This window comes from Pelodiscus sinensis, chromosome 13 (assembly GCF_049634645.1).
Source record: "Pelodiscus sinensis isolate JC-2024 chromosome 13, ASM4963464v1, whole genome shotgun sequence".
NCBI classification, from domain to species: domain Eukaryota; kingdom Metazoa; phylum Chordata; order Testudines; family Trionychidae; genus Pelodiscus; species Pelodiscus sinensis.
In genome coordinates this window covers 15630521-15649849 of record NC_134723.1, presented here as the reverse complement: position 1 = coordinate 15649849, position 19329 = coordinate 15630521, and the positions used below count along the sequence as shown (strand labels likewise).

Below are 19329 nucleotides of genomic sequence, written 5' to 3'. Positions count from 1 at the left end.
CTGCATGCCCCTCAATCCCCTGGACACTGCAGAATGCCACTTCTCGTGTCAGAAGGTGAGCTCGGACTGGTGGGACTGCATCATCCTGCAAGTATGATATGACCAGCAGTGGTTGCAAAACTTCCTCAAGCTCTGCGAGTGCTTCTCCCCTGCCTTCAGGCATCAGGAAACCCATATGAGACCTACCATCCCCCTGCAGAAGTGTGTGGACATCACCCTGTGCAAGCTCATCACACTGGACAGCTACCTCTATGTCGGGAACCTGTTTAGCATGGGGAAATCCACAGTCAGGGAAATACTCATACAAGTAGTGCAGGCATTAACCAGGTGCTGGTACAGAGGGTGGTCACTGTGGGTAACGTGGACAGCATCGTGTACAGCTTTGCCACCATGGGCTTCCCCACCTGTGGGGGAACCATAGACGATATGCACATCCCCATCCTGGCCCCTAACCACTATGCTTTAGATTTCATCAACAGAAAGGGGCACTTCTTGATGATGCTGCAGGCCTCTGTGGGTCACAAGGGATACTTCACTGACATCAGCATTGGCTGGTTGGAAAGGTGCACGATACCGGCATCTTCCAGAACTGCTGCCTGTTCTGAATGATGCATGCCTGCACTTCCCCCCCACTACACTATCAGGCTGTGTCTACACTGGCACCTTTTTCCGGAAATGCTTAAAACGGAACAGTTTTCCGTTATAAGTATTTCCGGAAAAAGAGCGTCTACATTAGCAGGATGCTTTTCCAGAAAAGCACTTTTTCCAGAAAAGCGTCCGTGGCCAATGTAGACGCGCTTTTCCGGAAAAAAGCTCCGATTGTCATTTTCGCGATCGGGGCTATTTTGAGGAAAAGTCTACTGTGCTGTCTACACTGGCCCTTTTCCGGAACAGTTTTCCGGAAAAAGGACTTTTCCCCGAGCGGGAGCAGCATAGTCTTTCCGGAAAAGCAGCTGATTTCTTACAGTAAATCGTCACTGCTTTTCCGGAAATTCAAGGGGCCAGTGTAGACAGCTCGTAGCTTATTCCGGAAAAGCGACTGCTTTTCCAGAATAAGTGGCCCAGTGTAGACACAGCCTCAGAGTGAGGGAGGTGGACACGCCCATTTGCATCCTGGGAAAAACTCTTTACCCCTTACTCCCCTGGCTCATAAAACCCTACATGAGCAGCCTGGACCCCAGCAATGAGCACTTCAATGCCAGACTGAGGGTATGTCTACACTACCCCCCTAGTGGAACGATGTGTGCAGATAGATCGGAATGGCTACATAGTTCGAACTATCTAGCCCATGCCGCGTGTAGCCGCGCGGCACGGGTTTCGAACAAGCCGGCTTTTAAAAATGGCGGAGCCGGCTTTATGCTAATGAAGCCCGGGAAATTCAAATCCTGGGCTTCATTAGCAAGTTCGGTATGCATACATTACCCCCCTAGTTCGAACTAGGGGGGTACTGTAGACATACTCTAAGTAAGTGCCGCATGGTCATCAAGTGTGCATTCGGCCTTTTAAAGGGGAGGCTCCTGCTTGGACCTCAGCAACACAATATCCCATTCTGTTTGCAAGGATTAGGAGATGGTAACCACTTTTAATGTGAACGAGAAGAATCATATGTATTCCCAGGGATTGGGTGGTAGCCTGGGGCAGGTAGGTGGAGGGAGAGAGGAGTTCGGGTGCTAGAGGAACCTCAGACAGACTCCCTGTCTGTATGCTGGATGGGCTGCTTCATATGCCTCTGCTCCAGCACAGGGAGGGAGTGAGGAGACTTCATTTGCTTCCCCTGCCTTTAACAAAATTTCTCAGCTCCTATTGGCTGGAAACTGGCCAAAGGGAATTGAGGGATTTTGCTAGCGAGTGGGGACAGCATGTGAAGCTTTCTCCTCCCTGCCCAGACTGCATAGCAACTAGCAGTATGCTGTTTAAAGTGGCTGCAGCTGCTCTCTAGTAAACATGCTGGTGAAGCGACCGTGGGCCAGATCCGGTGGCTTGGCATGCCACATCTGATCCGCTAGCCACCTTTTGCCCATCCTGATCTGGGTCTTTCTTTTTTAGCATATTACTAGTAATGAAGGTTCTGCATACCAAATTATGTCTTTGGTAATATCTGTTCATCTCTGACCATCAGTGGATTTGCTTCGGCATAATTTCCTGGAACTTTAAATAATTCTATTGATTTCAGGTGAAAAGGAATTTAACCAACTCAGGCTATACTGTTTGTGTTGGCATGGGCTAACAGAACTGAAAAAACAGTAAAAACTAAAATCAGTATATTTCATATTAATCCAATTAATACACCCAGGTGTAATCCAGGACTTATGAAGTCAATGGTTAAGATTTCACCCACAGTGAGTAGGCCCATTTGAAAGAGAATAACATTCTTACCCAATTACTCTTTAGAGTAAAATCATGCAATAATACATGCACAGAAGCTGCGTACCATAGGCATTTGTGTCTCTATATGGAGACATTTGCTTTCTTTAATTTGATTAATGTAAACAAGGAGTTGATTGAGTCTAAAGTTGATATGGAATTTTTGAGAAGTTGGGACAAACATGAAATGGGAGTTCTCTGGTATTTAAACAAGACATGATCCATATCTCAGAATTATCATATATATAAAAATAGTGACATACACATAAATATTCAAATATTCAGATTCTGTTTTCTGTTGATTGCAGACCATTTGAACTTCATCGCTGTACTTTATTACTTCACTAGATTTCTTGGATGAAAGTATAGCCCCCAAAATATTATGTTTTAAAAACACACCTCCAGCAGACTGAGAAGTAAGCAAACTTCATTCTTTACCAATGGTGTGGAAGTTTAGTAAAACTCAAAGGTGTCAGCTGAAATTCTTGGAGTTTTCTGCTTCATTTAAAAATGAAACACAAAGCAAAGTTTGGGCTGGAAACCCACCCCAACAAAAACAAAATAAACTAACTATGAAATCAGTCGTATATGAACTGAATGTGTAGCTCATTATGCTTAGATGCTAATCATAAAATCATGGGTGCTCTGAATTAGGGAAGAGGACTGAGTCAACCATATTCAGATTGTGTTTTGATAAACTCAATTTATTTACTTGGCTACAGATTTTTAACCTGCCCACATGGTATTTTTTTACACGTTGTGTTTGTTGCATGGCTCAATATGGTGGATGGAGTGTGTGGGAATGAGGATCGTGGCTCTGTTTCATCTTTCTTACACTTCTGTCTTGTTCATACAAAGAAAAATAGAAAATTAAGACAAGGGAGAAGGGAATTTGGAATCCAAAAGCTCACCTGAAAGTGCTTTAAAAATAAAAATGTACTCATGAAAAAGGAGAGGGAATAACCTCAAAACAGCACTTCAAAGTTGTGTAAGTGCTTTTATTTTTATTTTTGGAAAGCAGCCCAGAGAGGAAGAGAGGTATATTTACAAACAGAAGAGAGGGAGAAACTTTTAAAATGCTAAGGCGTGATCAGTTCAATGGCTGGTTGTGAGTGCATAATGGAAAAAGAAAGATTACAGAAGACGAACTTTGGAGCAGCATCTTGGAGACCTGCATGCATAGAATAACCCTGAAGGCCAAGTTTTCTCATCTTTAAGTAAATGCTCAAGGAAATGCTATTACCTGGACAGAAGCCAGGGTATCAATTTTTAATACCAGACCAAGACACATACTGATACCAAATACCTATTACTTTTCAAGAAGAACAGCATTGCGCAAGAGGGTTCTTCTTGCGCAAGAAGGGGCAAAGTAGACGCTCCTTCTTGCGCAAGAGCCTCTTCTGAAAAAAATGGTGGTTCATTAGGTATTCAAATGAGGTTCAGTGATATTCCATGCTTACCCTCATTTGCATATTACTTGCGCAAGAAGCCGTGAGTGTAGACATAGCCTAGGTGTGTGGGTTACACTGCCAGACCATTTGTTGTTTTTTTCTGAAATGGGGTTAGTACTTTCCACAATCACAATGGCTCATTCGTGGATGTTTTGTGATGCTTGGATATAATGTGATACAAGAACATAGAATCATTGGTTATTGTTATTTGTAATAGTAACATAGAGGTAGCCGTGTTAGTCTGATCTTGGTAAAACAAAAAAAAGCTGTAATGTAGCACTTTAAAGACTAGCAAGATAGTTTATTAGCTTTTGTGGGGTCCAGGATAATAAACTATCTTGTTAGTCTTTGAAGTGCTACATGACTGCTTTTTTTGTTTTACATATTATTTGTAAGGTAGTTTTGAAAGGTGACCCTTTAGAAATGACAATATTGCAGCAAACTTGAGAAATCTTGTTCCTCTCTATTTGCCTGTAATCTCTACTTGTTTTATCTAAAGCATGCCATAACAGATGTGTGTACAGTTTGTATTATGGATAGTGCCAGACAGAGCACTGTTTGCTCTCTCGTGATCTCCTGGGTGTTCTCACATGACAAGTCCCATCCTTTTCAGTCCCATCTTTTGCATCATTTATTATGGGCATCTGGCCTCTTTGATGTCTGGTGAGCTACTTTAGAGTGGCTAGGTATTTCTTGTTTTATTTATTGCTCTTTAACATTTTTCCCAATGTTTAAATTCTCCATTGATTGATTCTGAGCTCATTTTTCTAGCATGTATTCAGTTCTAACATTTGTTTAGTGAAAAAAATCTAGTAAGTAGTGGTCAAGAGGAAATCTTATGTAGATCTCAAAACAATGCAAGAGATTTCATGAGAATTACATCCAATATCCTGTCTACATATGTGGCATAAAAGGAAATGTTAAGGGCTAGTAGTGGCCTCAGTTCCAAACGGGGGTACTGCAGCAATGACATGTCAGGGTGTCACATAGACACATGGCTCATATGGCCATACTTTTAGATCTCAAGAAAGGGAAGTGATTTGATTATTTTTATTCTATAAACAAGCCACATATACAGATGTAAAATTATCTGAACACATTTAGGCTGCGTCCCGGCTGGCAAGTTTTTCCGCAAAAGCACTTGCTTTTGCAGAAAGACTTGCCAACTGTCTACACTAGCCACTTGAATTTGTGCAAGAACACTGACGATCTAATGAAAGATTGTCAGTGTTCTTGCGCAAATACTATGATGCTCCCATTCGGGAAAAAGCCCTCTTGCACAAATGTATTTGTGCAAGAGGGCCAGTGTAGACAGCTAAAAAGTGTTTTGCGCTAAAAAGCCCCGATGGTGAAAATGGCGATCGGGGCTTTCTTGCTCAAAACCGCATCTAGATTAGCACGGACGCTTTTCCGCAAAAAGTGCTTTTGCGCAAAAGCGTCCGTGCCAATCTAGATGCTCTTTTCCGCAAATGCTTTTAACGGAAAAACTTTTCCGTTAAAAGCATTTGCAGAAAATCATGCCAGTCTAGACACAGCCTTAATGTGTAACGTATATTACAAATGTTTGGTTGAGTAAATAATGCCTATATTCCCTCTTTGAGGCCCTGACCCAAAGCCAACTTAAAAATGCTTCTTCTTCAGTGACAATTTGCTAGAGGCTCAAATGCATGGTCAATAGGGAACTTCATGCATACATGTGATTTTGCACATATTTCAGATGGATGATCCAAATGCAACATCCAGTACTCCAGAGCTTTACCCTGGTTTCTAAATGAATACATATTAAGGGCTTTTGAACATTGCTTATATATTTAGAAAATGGAGTTGTTCACTGCAACAACTTTGCGTCTTCTACTTAAATATGCAGCATCAAACAGGATAGTAGAATTCAACCTGTATTTGAAAACACATGACGAATAACTTTCCTTTAGGGATTTCACCACCTTTTAATGTAAATTACAATGTGGTCCCGGAAAGAAAATATAAGCATACAACAGAATTCCCACCAGAGGAATATTCTGAATTACATCTAAATAAATGACTGCAAATTAGGTACACATTTTTAGACATACTGGCTGTGTCTAGACTGCATCCCTTTTCCGTAAAAGGGATGCAAATTAGACACATCACAATTGCAAATGAAGTGGGGATTTAAATCCCCCCCGCTTCATTTGCATAAACATGGCTGCCGCTTTTTTCCAGCTCAGAGCTTTGCCGGAAAAAAGCGCCAGTCTAGACCGGGATCTTTCAGAAAATAAAGCCTTTTCCGAAAGATCCCTTATTCCTCTTAAGATTCCTCTTAAAAAAAGGAATAAGGGATCTTTCAGAAAAGGCTTTATTTTCCGAAAGATCCCCGTCTAGACTGGCGCTTTTTTCCGGCAAAGCTCCACGCCAGAAAAAAAGCGGCAGCCATGTTTATGCAAATGAAGCGGGGGGGATTTAAATCCCCGTTTCATTTGCAATTGTGATGTGTCTAATTTGCATCCCTTTTACGGAAAAGGGATGCAGTCTAGACACAGCCACTATGTCTGAGGCTAGGTTTACACTATAGCTTTTTCCAATTGCTTTTCCAGAAGAGGCTTTTCCGCCATTTGGCTGAGTCTAGACGCGTCCAAATGGTGGGAAAAAAACTCCTCTTTCGGCAGAGCCCTTATCCCTCATAGAACGAGGTGGAACTCATAGAACGAGTGCTTCCTGAAAGAGTGTATTTGCTCTTTCACAAAAAAAAGCAGAAGAGTAAACACATTCCTTGGGCACGTCACAGTTTTTCCAGGATACCTCCAGTATCCTGGAAAAACCCTGCACCGTAGACGTATGCTGAAAGAAAAATTTAGAAAACATGAAAAAACATGAGAAGAAATCCCTTATTTGGGAAATTTCCCTTGGGTTCTGTTTCCTGATGACATTTTGTTTGGCTTGGGACAAACAACTTCATCTTTTTATCTCATTTCCCTCATCTTCCCCACCTCACTGGAGTGCTGTGAGGATTATTTCATATTTGAAAAGTTCTTTCATATCCTTCATTGGAAGGCAGTATATCATTCTTATTTTGTTTACATGATTTAGAATGAAATCTTCATTAGAGATTCATGAGACTAGAGAAAAGAATGCAGGACCCATGAATTTTACCTGTCAGTGTAGTTTTTAGGGAAGAAAAGACTTCACTATATTTTTTGTATTGTGGAATTATACCTTAAATAAATATATGGCTTGATAAATTACACTTATTTGTTGGCCAAAAATAATTATGATAAAAAATAGAAAAGTAACTGCTATTTGCATGTTTTGCACATATTTGCATATTTTGCTTTAATTCAGTGTGTTTAATAATGCCACGTATGGCAACACATAAAATCAAGTTTATCAGACATGTTTGCTAGGGATGGTAGCTTGAATGAATAATGTAGTTCAAAAGCACACTCTTAGATTATTATCTGAGAAGAAGTTAGCTTTGAGCTGTTGTGCTATAGATTCATTAACACTAGTTATGGCATTGATAGTATTTTTATTTTCCTTGCCCTTCTTGTAGTTGGCTTTGTGATAAATATAGACCTTCAGCTTTGAGTTCTCATAAGAGGAAGAACTAAAATATAATGCTGATCAAATATATGTAAATAGATGAAAGATAAACAATATTGCACTTGAAATGTTTTTTAATACCATCAGTTTATTACTTTAACATAAGTGCTTATGATTGTCTTTGTTTGCTTTTTCTAGTGTAAAACTCTGTCTGGAATCTGTGACCACATTATCTCTCTCTCATCTGACTCCCTGGTGTCTCAGTCAGCACATCTTGAAGTAGTTCACCTTACTAGTATTCTGCCCAGTGAGGGCTTGGTAAGTAAAAATCTACAGTATTTAATGCACCAGACATTGGCAATAATTTTTGATGGGGGGATGGAGGGAGAGCACTTCAAGAATTTTCCACTATATTAACAGAGGAGGTACAGGGTCTGGGGTGGAGGATGGGTGCAGAAGGGAGCTTGGGGTAAGGGATTAGGGTATGGGATCTGGCAGGGAGATTGGGTAAAGGAGGGGATTGTGACGTGTGGCAGTGAACTGGAATACAGGAGGGGACTGTAACCTGGGGCATGAATGCAGGAGGGGGGCAGGGATTTGGGCTGTGACCAGGGATAGTGGATTGGGATGCAAGGTCTGGGAGGGGGTTATGACTTGAAGAGGAGTGTAGGAGGGGAGTGTAGGAAGATGTATGGGGGCTGGAGCAGGATTGCAGAAGCTTTGAGTTACATGGGGTAGGGCAACAGAAGGGGGGCAGAGAGTTGGGGAAAGAAAGGGGAGGGAAGGGCTGGGGTGCTAGAGGTAGGCTTTGGCTGGGAGACTTTAACTGGGTAGCTCCTAGCCAGCAGCCCAGCAAGTTCCTTAACCAAGGTCCCTGCCTTCCATGCTCTGTACTGCTCATAGCAGCTACAAGGGCCATGTTTAAGAACATAAGAACATAAGAACGGCCGTACTGGGTCAGACCAAAGGTCCATCTAGCCCAGTAACCTGTCTGCCGAGAGTGGCCAGCACCAGGTGCCCCAGACAGGGTGGACCGAAGACAATGATCAAGCGATTTGTCTCCTGCCATCCCTCTCCAGCCTCTGACAGACAGAGGCCAAGGACACCATTTTATCACCTGGATAATAGCCTTTTATGGACCTAACCTCCATGAAATTATCGAGCTTCTCTTTAAACTCTATTATAGTCCTAGCCTTCACAGCCTCCTCTGGCAAGGAGTTCCAAAGGTTGACTACACGCTGTGTGAAGAAGAACTTTATTTTATTAGTTTTAAACCTGCTACCCATTAATTTCATTTGGTGTCCTCTAGTTCTTCTATTATGGGAACTAATAAATAACTTTTCTTTATCGGCCCTTTCCACACCACTCATGATTTTATATACCTCTATCATATCCCCCCTCAGTCTCCTCTTTTCTAAACTGAAAAGTCCCAGTCACTTTAACCTCTCATCATATGGGACCCGTTCCAAACCACTGATCATTTTAGTTGCCCTTTTCTGAACCTTTCCAAGGCCAAAATATCTTTTTTGAGGTGAGGAGACCACATCTGTACACAGTATTCAATATGTGGGCGTACCATAGTTTTATACAGGGGCAGTAAGATATTCTGGGTCTTATTTTCTATCCCTTTCCTAATAATTCCTAGCATCCTATTTGACTTTTTGACCGCCGCTGCACACTGTGTGGAAGTTTTCAGTGAACTGTCCATGATAACTCCAAGATCTCTTTCCTGATTTGTTGTAGCCAAATTAGCCCCCATCATACTGTACACATAGTTGCGGTTATTTTTCACGATGTCCATTACTTTACACTTATCCACATTAAATATCATTTGTCATTTTGTTGCCCAATCACTCAGTTTGGTGAGATCTTCTTGGAGTCCCTCACAGTTTGCTTCTGTCTTGACAATCCTAAACAGTTTGGTATCATCTTCAAACTTTACTACCCCACTGCTTACCCCTTTCTCCAGATCATTTATGAATAAGTTGAAAAGGATTGGTCCCAGAACTGACCCTTGGGGTACACCACTAGTTACCCCTCTCCAATCGGAAAATTTACCATTTATTCCTACCCTTTGTTTCCGTTCTTTTAACCAGTTCTCAATCCAAGAAAGGACCTTCCCTCTTATCCCATGGCCATTTAATTTACACAAGAGCCTTTGGTGAGGGACCTTGTCAAAAGCTTTCTGAAAATCCAAGTATACTATATCTACTGGATCCCCCTTGTCCGCATGTTTGTTAACCCCTTCAAAGAACTCTAATAGATTAGTAAGATAGGATTTCCCTTTACAGAAATCATGTTGAGTTTTGTCCAACAAATTATGTTCTTCTACATGCTTCACAATTTTATTCTTTACTACTGTTTCTACTAATTTGCCCGGTACTGAAGTTAGACTTACCGGTCTGTAATTGCCAGGATCGCCTTTTTAAATATTGGTGTCACATTGGCTACCTTCCAGTCATTAGGTACGGAAACCGATTTAAAGGATAGGTTACAAACCACGGATAATAACTCAGCAATTTCCCATTTGAGTTCTTTTAGAACCCTTGGATGAATGCCATCCGGTCCCGGAGATTTGTTAACATTAAGTTTTTCTATTTGTTCCAAAACCTCCTCTAATGACACTTCAATCCGGGACAGTTCCTCAGATTCATCACCCACAAAGGACGGTGCAGATTCAGGAATCTCCCCAACGTCCTCAGCCGTGAAGACTTGAAACAAAGAAAACATTTAGTTTCTCTGCAATGGCTTTATGTCCTTGATTGCTCCTTTTATAGCTCGATCATCTAGGGGACCCACAGGTTTTTTAGCAGGCTTCCTGCTTCTAATGTACTTAAAAACATTTTGTTATTTCTTTTTGAGTTTTTGGCTAGCTGTTCCTCAAAATCTTTTTTTGCTTTTCTTATTACATTTTTACACTTGATTTGACAGTGTTCTTTTCTATTTATCTCACTAGGATTGGACTTCCACTTCTTAAAAGATACCTTTTTGTCCCTCACTGCTTCTTTTACATGGTGGTTAAGCCATGGTGACTCTTGTTTAGGTCTCTTGCTATGTTTTTTAATTTGGGGTATACATTTAAGTTGGGCCTCTATTATGGTGTCTTTAAAAAGTTTCCATGCAGCTTTCAGGGATTTGGCTCTAGTAACTGTGCCTTTTAATTTCTGTTTAACTAACCTTCTCATTTTTGTGTAATTCCCCTTTTTGAAATTAAATGCCACGGTGCTGGACTGCTGAGGTGTTCTTCCCACCACAGGAATGTTGAATGTTATTATATTATGGTCACTATTCCCAAGCGGTCCTGTAACGGTTATATCCTAGACCTGATCCTGCACTCCACTGAGGACTAAATCGAGAATTGCCTCTCCCCTTGTGGGTTCCTGCATCAGCTGCTCCAAGAAGCAGTCATTTAAGCCATTGAGAAATTTTATCTCTGCTTCTCTTCCTGAGGTGACATGTATCCAGTCAATATGGGGGTATTTAAAATCCCCCATTATTATAGAGTTCTTTATTTTGGTAGCCTCTCTAATCTCCCTTAGCATTTCAATGTCAGTATCGCTGTCCTGGTCAGGTGGTCGGTAATATATCCCTACTGCTAATTTCTTATTATTGGAGCATGGAATTACTATCCATAGCGATTCTATTGAACATGTTGATTCACTTAATATTTTTATTTCGTTTGATTTTACATTATCTTTCACATACAGTGCCACTCCACCACCCACCCGGCCTGCTCTATCCTTTCTATATATTTTATATCCCGATATGATTGTGTCCCACAGATTTTCCTCATTCCACCAGGTTTCAGTGATGCCTATTATGTCAATCTCCTCATTTAATACGAAGTACTCTAGTTCACCCATCTTATTAGTCAGACTCCTAGCATTTGTGTACAAGCACTTTAAAAATTTGCCACTGCTTATTTGTCTGCCCTTCCCTGATGCATTGGATTTCTTTGTATGCGGTTGTTTGTCTGCTCTGGCCCATGGTTTGCCCTCTCCCCTCCTCTCTTTCTGACTACAGCTTAGAGAATCTCTATCCAGGGATTCTCCTCTAAGAGAAGTCTCCTTCCGATTTACGTGCATCTCCGCACCAATCGGCTTTCCCCCATCTCTTAGTTTAAAAACTGCTCTACGGCCTTTTTAATGTTTAGTGCCAGCAGTCTGGTTCCACCCTGGTTTAGGCCTTCCTGTATAGGCTCCCCCTCTCCCAAAAGTGTCCCCAGTTCCTAATAAATCTAAATCCCTCTTCCCTACACCATCATCTCATCCACGCATTGAGACTCTGAAGCTCTGCCTGCCTACCTGGCCCTGCACGTGGAACTGGAAGCATTTCCGAGAATGCCACCATAGAGATCCTGGATTTCAGTCTCTTTCCTAGCAGCCTAAATTTGGCCTCCAGGACATGTCTCCTACCCTTCCCTATGTCATTGGTACCTACATGTACCACGACCACCGACTCCTCCCCAGCACTACACATAATCTGTCTAGATGCCTCAAGAGATCCGCAACCTTCGCACCAGGCAGGCAAGTGAACATACGGTTCTCCCGGTCATCACAAACCCAACTATCTATGTTTCTAACGATCGAATCACCCACTACTAACACCTGCCTCTTCCTAACTGGCATTCCCTCCCCCTCAGAGGTATCCTCAGTGTGAGAGGATACCGCAACATCCTCTGGGAGGAGGGTCCCAGCTATGGAATGGTTTCCCTCTGCTCCCATTGAATGCTCTGTTCCCTTGAGACTTTCATCCTCCGTAAGAGCACTGTGGCTCAGACTGGAGGTGGGACAGTACTACAGTGTCCTGGAAAGTCTCATCAACATAGCTCTCTACGGGTATGTCTACACTACAAAGTTAGTTCGAACTAACGGATGTTAGTTCGAACTAACTTTCATAGGCGCTACACTAGCGCTCCGTTAGTTCGAACTTAATTCGAACTAACGGAGCGCTTAGTTCGAACTAGGTAAACCTCATTCCACAAGGATTAAGCCTAGTTCGAACTTACTAGTTCGAATTAAGGGCTGTGTAGCCCCTTAATTCGAACTAGTGGGAGGCTAGCCCTCCCCAGGTTTCCCTGGTGGCCACTCCGGCCAACACCAGGGAAACTCGTCTGCCCCCCTCTCGGCCCCGGACCCGTTAAAGGGGCATGGGCTGGCTACGGTGCCCGTGCCAGGTGCAAGCCTGCCAGCACCCAGCCAGCAGACCCTGCACCTGGCACGGATCGAGCCAGCCACCCAATGCCCCCCAGCCCTCCCCCTCTTCCCGGGACCAGGCTGGCGGTTCACAGGAGCTTGCCCGGGACCGCAAGAGGCAGGCACCCGCCTGGGTTAGTGCGGACATCGTGGACCTTGGCCATGACCTTCGCACTAGGCACAGGAAAGTGGCCGGCTAGGGCAGGAGAGCTGCCAGCCTGGCCACCCAGGAGCAGGTGTGTATGAAAATCAAGGGGGTTCACTGAGACCCCCGACCCTGAGCCCTGAGCTTACAATGGCCGTCCTGGGTCAGACCAAAGGTCCATCTAGCCCAGTAGTCCTCCTCTGATGCCCTGCCGGCACTGCTTCCGGCCATCCTTAAGCCCGGTTCAGGATCCACTTAATGTGGACATGCTAGTTCGAATTAGCAAAACGCTAATTCGAACTAGTTTTTAGTTCTAGACGCATTAGTTCGAATTAGCTTAGTTCGAATTAACTAATTCGAACTAAGTTAGTTTGAATTAGCGCTGTAGTGTAGACGTACCCTACCTCCCTTAGCTCCTCCAAAGCTCCTGCAAACACTGTGATCCCAGGCGATAAGTGGGAAGGGGCAATTCACATGCTACCTGTCCTACAAACAAGCAGCTGTTATTGGCAGGAAACTATCCAATGGGAGTTATTGGGGGTGGGAACAGTGTGAGAAGCCTCTGCCCCTTCCCCCGGATTCTCAGCAGTCACAGAAATACATGACCCTTCAGCTGGCTTTCCTGAGTGCCAAGCAGGTAGGGATCAGGCTGAGGCTCTTGCGGACTGGATCCAGCCTGCATATTTTGCCCAGTCTTGGACTACATAGAAACTCTCATCCTCTGGAAGGGCATTTGAAGCAGATGGATATGCGTTAGGAAGATACACATTCCTGCAGATTGTTTAATTGTTTGAAAATCCTTTCTGTTTCTACTGTTAAGATTAAACAATACTTTTCTTTCAGAAAGCTGCCTGGTCACTGTGACCTCTAGTTAATTCAGTTTCCTAAGGGAAGATTTACATGTGCCAAGCTCAGTCAGACCTGTTGAGTAGATGCTGAGGCTATAATCCAAGGCCTAGTCTAAAAGCAGGCAAATCACAGGCTTTTCAGCCCCCCGGCCTCAGGACAGGTGAAGGCTAGAGGCCTAACACTTGAGGGGCATGCACTCAGAGACTGGAAAGGGGTCAAAAGTGCAGCTAGACCACAACAATTACAATGCCAAAAAATTGCGAAGCCTCTATATAGAAGATACTTTATATTGCAATAGTGAATTATTGGGAAGGGGATCATACTAGATAAAGAAACACTGACAGCAATTTGAGACCACTCAGTAGACCTTTTATTGGCTGACTTAAGGGTCAGATAGCTTGTCTGACTGCATCGCTTGCACGAGAAGGCTGCTCATATACCACATGGGTCCAAGTTCATGGCCTATCTACAGGAGTGATCAGGAGAGACCCATACAGTCTCAAGGCAGGTGATTCTGCTCATTTGTTTAGACCACTCCAGTAGTTGGCTACCAGTTTGCATGCTAAGCTGCCTTTATCTTTTTTGTTAAATTCTTATTTTATGCAGATCTGTTAATGCTACAAAATAGTCACTGAAATACTCTACTGTGGCTCCACTGTGAACAACTAGCTTTCTGTATCAAGATATTTATGCTTGGAACAGATCTTTTCTATAGCCTATAGGGCTAACCAATCTATCTACTGTATGTACATTATATATAATCTTTTAATTATTTCATAGGTTTCTATTAAAGCAGTTTGGCTGGAACACAAGGAACCTACAGGACACATCCTGTATGTTGCACTAAAGCAAAATTAGCATATTTATGTCTCGAACTTTTCTCCCAGACAATAAAGTCAACATAATCTGGGACCTTCTACCTAAATAAATAAATAGAGAGGATGGCATAAGGCACTTCCAAGTCTGCATCATCAAACTTAACAAGTACATCAAAAGGAAAGAACCGAAATAACCAGAAAAACCATCATATGTGAAAATGATCTAATGTCATTAATATGTATGTATATGTCATCAATACATACAAACTTAGGAGCCTATGAAATAAGTGTGCCATAACATTTTTATGTGTAAGAAAAACAAGTTGGAATGTAGAAGGGCCCAAACACCTAAACCCCATAAAAAAGGGTGACCAGGCATTTGTTTAAATTAGGAAATGGTAAGCTTGTTTTTCTAATATAGTTTCTAAGGGTATGTCTACACTACAAAGTTAATTCGAACTAACAGCCGTTAGTTTGAATTAACTTTCATAGCATCTATACATGCAAAGCACTAGTTCGAACTTAATTCGAACTAGCGGAGCGCTTACTTCGAACTAGGTAAACCTCATTCTATGAGGACTAACGCCTAGTTCGAATTAAGTAGTTCAAATTAAGGGCTGTGTAGCCACTTAATTCAAACTAGTTAGAGGCTAGCCCTTCCCAGCTTGCCCTGGTGGCGACTCTGAGCACAACCAGGGAAACTCTTCTGTCCCCCTCCCAGCCACAGAGCCCTTAAAGTGCTTGTACCAGTTGTAAGCCTCCCAGAACCCAGCCAGAAGACCCTGCACCTGGCATGACATTAGCCAGACACCTGCTGCCACCCAGCCTTCCACCTCTTCCCAGGACCAGGCTGGCGGCTCACATGAGCCTGCCCGGAGCCACAAAAGGCGGGCATCCGCCTAGTCTAGTGCGGAGATTGTGGACCTCATCGAGTTTTGGGGGGAGTCCTCCAACATCCATGATCTCTGCACTAGCCACACGAACGTGGCCATCTACAACCGCATGGCTGACAGCCTGGCCACCAGAGGCCACATGTGGACTCGGGAGCAGGTCCTCACTCCTCCTCCAACCCCTGCTCCCCCTCCTGCTTCCTCTGCACCCCCCGTCCCTCCTGCCCCACCCTCCACACCCACTCCCCCCGGCGCCCCCGCACCCGCAGTGCTGTGAGATGGGAGAGCCAGCAGGACCCCCAACCCTGAGCTTTCCCTTCCCTTCCTCCCCTTCCACTCCCTTCCAGCTCCCTCCTCCCAGGTTTCCCCGTCCCATCTCCCACCCTCATTCCTCCCTCCCCCCACCCCAGTTATGTAAAATAAAAAGAGATTTTTGTTGGCAAAACAGGTGTCTTTATTTGACATTAGGAAGGGGGGTTAGGGAAGGGAAAGGGTAAGGAGGTGAGGGTGGAAGAAGGCCCAAATGGGGCATGCAGGGAGAGTTCAGTCCTCCTCCTCCACCTGGAAGCTCTCCCGCAGGGCTTTCCGGATCTGGACGGCCTCCCGCTGGTCTTCCCAGACGGTGGCAGTGCGGGGCTGCACGTACTGGCCAGCCATGCAGTCAGCCTCAGCCATCCAGGCTGGGAGGAAAGCTTCCCCCTTCTATTCGCATAAATTGCACAGCACACAACATGCTGCCACCACGGGAGGGATATTGTGCTCGGCGAGGTCGAGGCAGGTGAGGCGGCACCTAAATCATGCTTTCAGTCGGCGAAAGGCCCCCTCGACCACGATGCGGGCCTGGGTGAGCCTGGCATTGAAGGCCTGCTGAGAGGGGTTGAGGTGCCCCATGTAGGGCTTCATCAGCCAGGGCTGTAGGGTGTAGGCTGCATCCCCCACCAGGCAGACGGGCATGTCCACATCCCCGACCCTGATGTGGCGGTCGGGGAAGAAGGTCCCGGCCTGCAGCCTCTGGCACACGGAGGAGTTGCGGAACACCCTGGCGTCATGTGCTTTGCCGGACCAGCCCACATTAATGTCTGTAAACTGGCCCCGGTGGTCACACACGGCCTGCAGAAGGAAAGAGAAGTACCCCTTGTGGTTGATATACTGGAAGGCCTGGTGTTCCGGGGCACAGATGGGGATGTGCATCCCACCGATTGCCCCCCCGCAGTTGGAGAAGCCAAGGGCGCTGAACCCCCAGATGACGGCATCTGGGTCGGTGAGGCAGACTACCCTGCGGAGCAGCACCCGGTTGATGGCCTTGACCACCTGCAGAGAGACACAGCAAACCGTGAATCACTGGGGCACCTGGGTGGCTGGGAGTGTTCGTTCCCTGGCAGTGCCCTGCACCCCACTCCCGGAAGCAACCCCCGCGGGCAGCGTGTAGTACGGCAGGGACAGACCGAACCTTTCCATGCAGGGCACTTTTGCCTCCTCCCCCCCTCATTTTCCCAGGGGCGGCCCATCCCCTCCTTGCAGTCCCCTCCCCCCCCGGCCCAGTGGGTGACATACCTGCATGAGCACTGCTCCGACAATGGATCTCCCCACTCCGAACTGGTTCCCGACGGATCGGTAGCTGTCCGGCGTGGAGACCTTCCACAGGGCAATAGCCACATGCTTCTGAAGGGGTATGGCGGGCCTCATGTAAGTGTCCCATCACTGCAGAGCAGGGGTGAGCCAGTCGCAGAGCTCCAGGAAGGTGTTCTTCTTCATCCTGAAGCTCTGGGTCCACTGTTGGTCTCCCCAGCGCTCCAGGATGATGCGATCCCACCAGTCGCTGCTGGTGTCCAGATGCCAGATGAGGCGGGGCACGCTGGCATCCGGGCGCTGCTGCCGCTCCTCCATAACTCCTGGGGAGGCCAGAGGGAGAGGCAGGTGGCTGACGTGCACCAGATGGTGCATGGCAGCCTCCACCCATTGCTGGCAGGCTTGCAGCATCAAGTCCAAAAACTGGAGCAGCATGCCCAGGGTGAGCTCTGGCTCTATGGTGCCAACTGCGGTAGCGTCCCCAATGGGAAGCACCGACACAGGCAGGCGGAGAGAAAAACGCTTTGCTGTCCCTCGGAGAGGTAGGCAAGCAAGCGGAAAAGCTGAGAACCAGCTGTCCAGGGGAGTCCCTTTAAGCACGAGCCTCAGATATCCTCAGACAGCAGCCACACAAAGCAACTACTGACCTGATACCCTGCCGGAACCGGTTTCAGCTGCCCTTAAATGCGACCCAGTGTCCAATCAGCGTGGACACGCTGGTTCAAATTAGCAAAACATTAATTTGAATTAGTTTTTAAGTCTAGATGCACTAATTCGAATTAGCTTAGTTCGAATTAACTAATTTGAATTAAATTAGTTCGAATTAGTGCTGTAGTGTAGATATACCCTAAGTCTCTAAGCATTGTAGTCTGTTAGTCTTAATTTTAAGTTTTAAGACAGATAAATGAATTAAGTTAGCATTAATAGCTATTAGCTTAGGTCTTTCTTTTAGCACCTTCCACTTAATAATTAAGAAACCCAAACCTGAACTCTGTTATCAAGAAAAGGTGCAATATTATCAAGAAAAGGTACAATTATATTAACCAAAGCTTTACAAATACAAACCATAGGTATCTTTAAAATAATAGTACTGCATTTAATTACTATGTAACTCCTATTACATGTACCCCAAATACAAGTTTTTAAATTGTATTTGTCTCAGTGTAAGTGGCCTGTCATGCCCCCATATTCTGTGTAGCTTAATTCAGGAACAAACCGTTATCTTCTAATCAAGCACTTACTGTTTACCTCCTAGATAAAGCAACATCTCTGTGTATTTCAGGTCACACCTTTACCTAGGGGAAATTTTTCAAACTGCCAAGTAATAATTTTAAATGGAGCTGCTTTTTGGATGCACTGATGATCAGACTGACAGATATGTGTATCTTTCCAAATAAAATAAATAACTATATTTACACGTTATTTGGAAGAACTCATTGTTTTAAATTTAAAAATAAAAAGCAATTCTTCATATGGTACATCATAGAGAATTGTGTTAGTGTTTTAAAGTATCACAAAATGCTTTCATTTGCATTTCAAAACTATATTATATAAGAAATTTGCTTCTGTGAATTGCTGCTGGTATCATGAGTAGGTTCTTTTCCACTTGAAGTTAAATAAAAAGCTATTTTCAATAAGCAGGATTGTTCTTAGTAGTGATTTTATAGAGGTCAGAGAAGACTAACAAAAATTTTCATTTCTTCAAACCTGAATTCAAGTCCTGGTTGTGCAATTTCATTATCTCCCCTAACAGTAATTTACCTAAAATACACAGCCACCTCACATTATTATAGGGTGGTAGTTTTTAGTAAGGAAGAGTGAAAGTATGAATTAACAAATAGCATATTTAAGTAAAGGCTTTTTAAAAAAATGTTATAAGTAAGAAACACTTCACCCATCACAGAAATGCAATCATCCATAGGTTGAAATTATTGGGCACACTGATACAATATATACTTTTAGGACAGAAAGTGAAGAATGCTATACAGGTTGAACCTCTCTAGTCCAGCACTCTCTGGTCCGGCAACATCCATGGTCTTGCATGATTTTAGTTAGCTGGATGTCCATTTATTGTGGGTTTGGCCAAGTTTCCCACCCTTCCAGAAAGTTTGTTTACAGCCACCAGCCCTGGCTCTCGGGGCATGTCTACATTAGGAAATTACTTTGAAATAACTTATTTTGAAATAATAACTTCCAAAATAATAATTTTGAAATAGTGTGTCCACACTAAAAGGCAGCATGGAAATAGCTCAGAATTATTTCAAAATAGCACATCCACACTGATTGGAGTCTACATTGGATTTAAAGCCCCCAGAAGCCTCCCAGGGAGGGCCTCATGAGTGCGGACACTTCCTGTGGCTGCTTGCTGAGACACGTGCTTACAGGGGTATCTGCTTCTTCTTTACCTGGAGAACTCCCTCTCAAAACTCCCTGTTAGCAATCACCTGTTCACAAGCTCCTTGGTCGCTTGCCCACTGCCTTATAAAGCCCCTCCCCCTACCAAGGCTCAGCCAATCAGCAGAGGCTTCT

At 44.3% G+C, this 19329-nt stretch overlaps 1 protein-coding gene across 1 annotated transcript in view; it reads left to right on the top strand.

The window, feature by feature from the left end:
• The window catches only part of LOC142831310 (connector enhancer of kinase suppressor of ras 2-like), a 212766-nt gene that overhangs the window by 96199 nt on the left and 97238 nt on the right, over positions 1-19329 (top strand). Inside the window, exon 6 of the mRNA XM_075941203.1 lies at positions 7533-7652. Within this exon, the coding sequence (XP_075797318.1) occupies positions 7533-7652 (120 nt within the window). The remainder of the gene's footprint in view (positions 1-7532; positions 7653-19329) is intronic.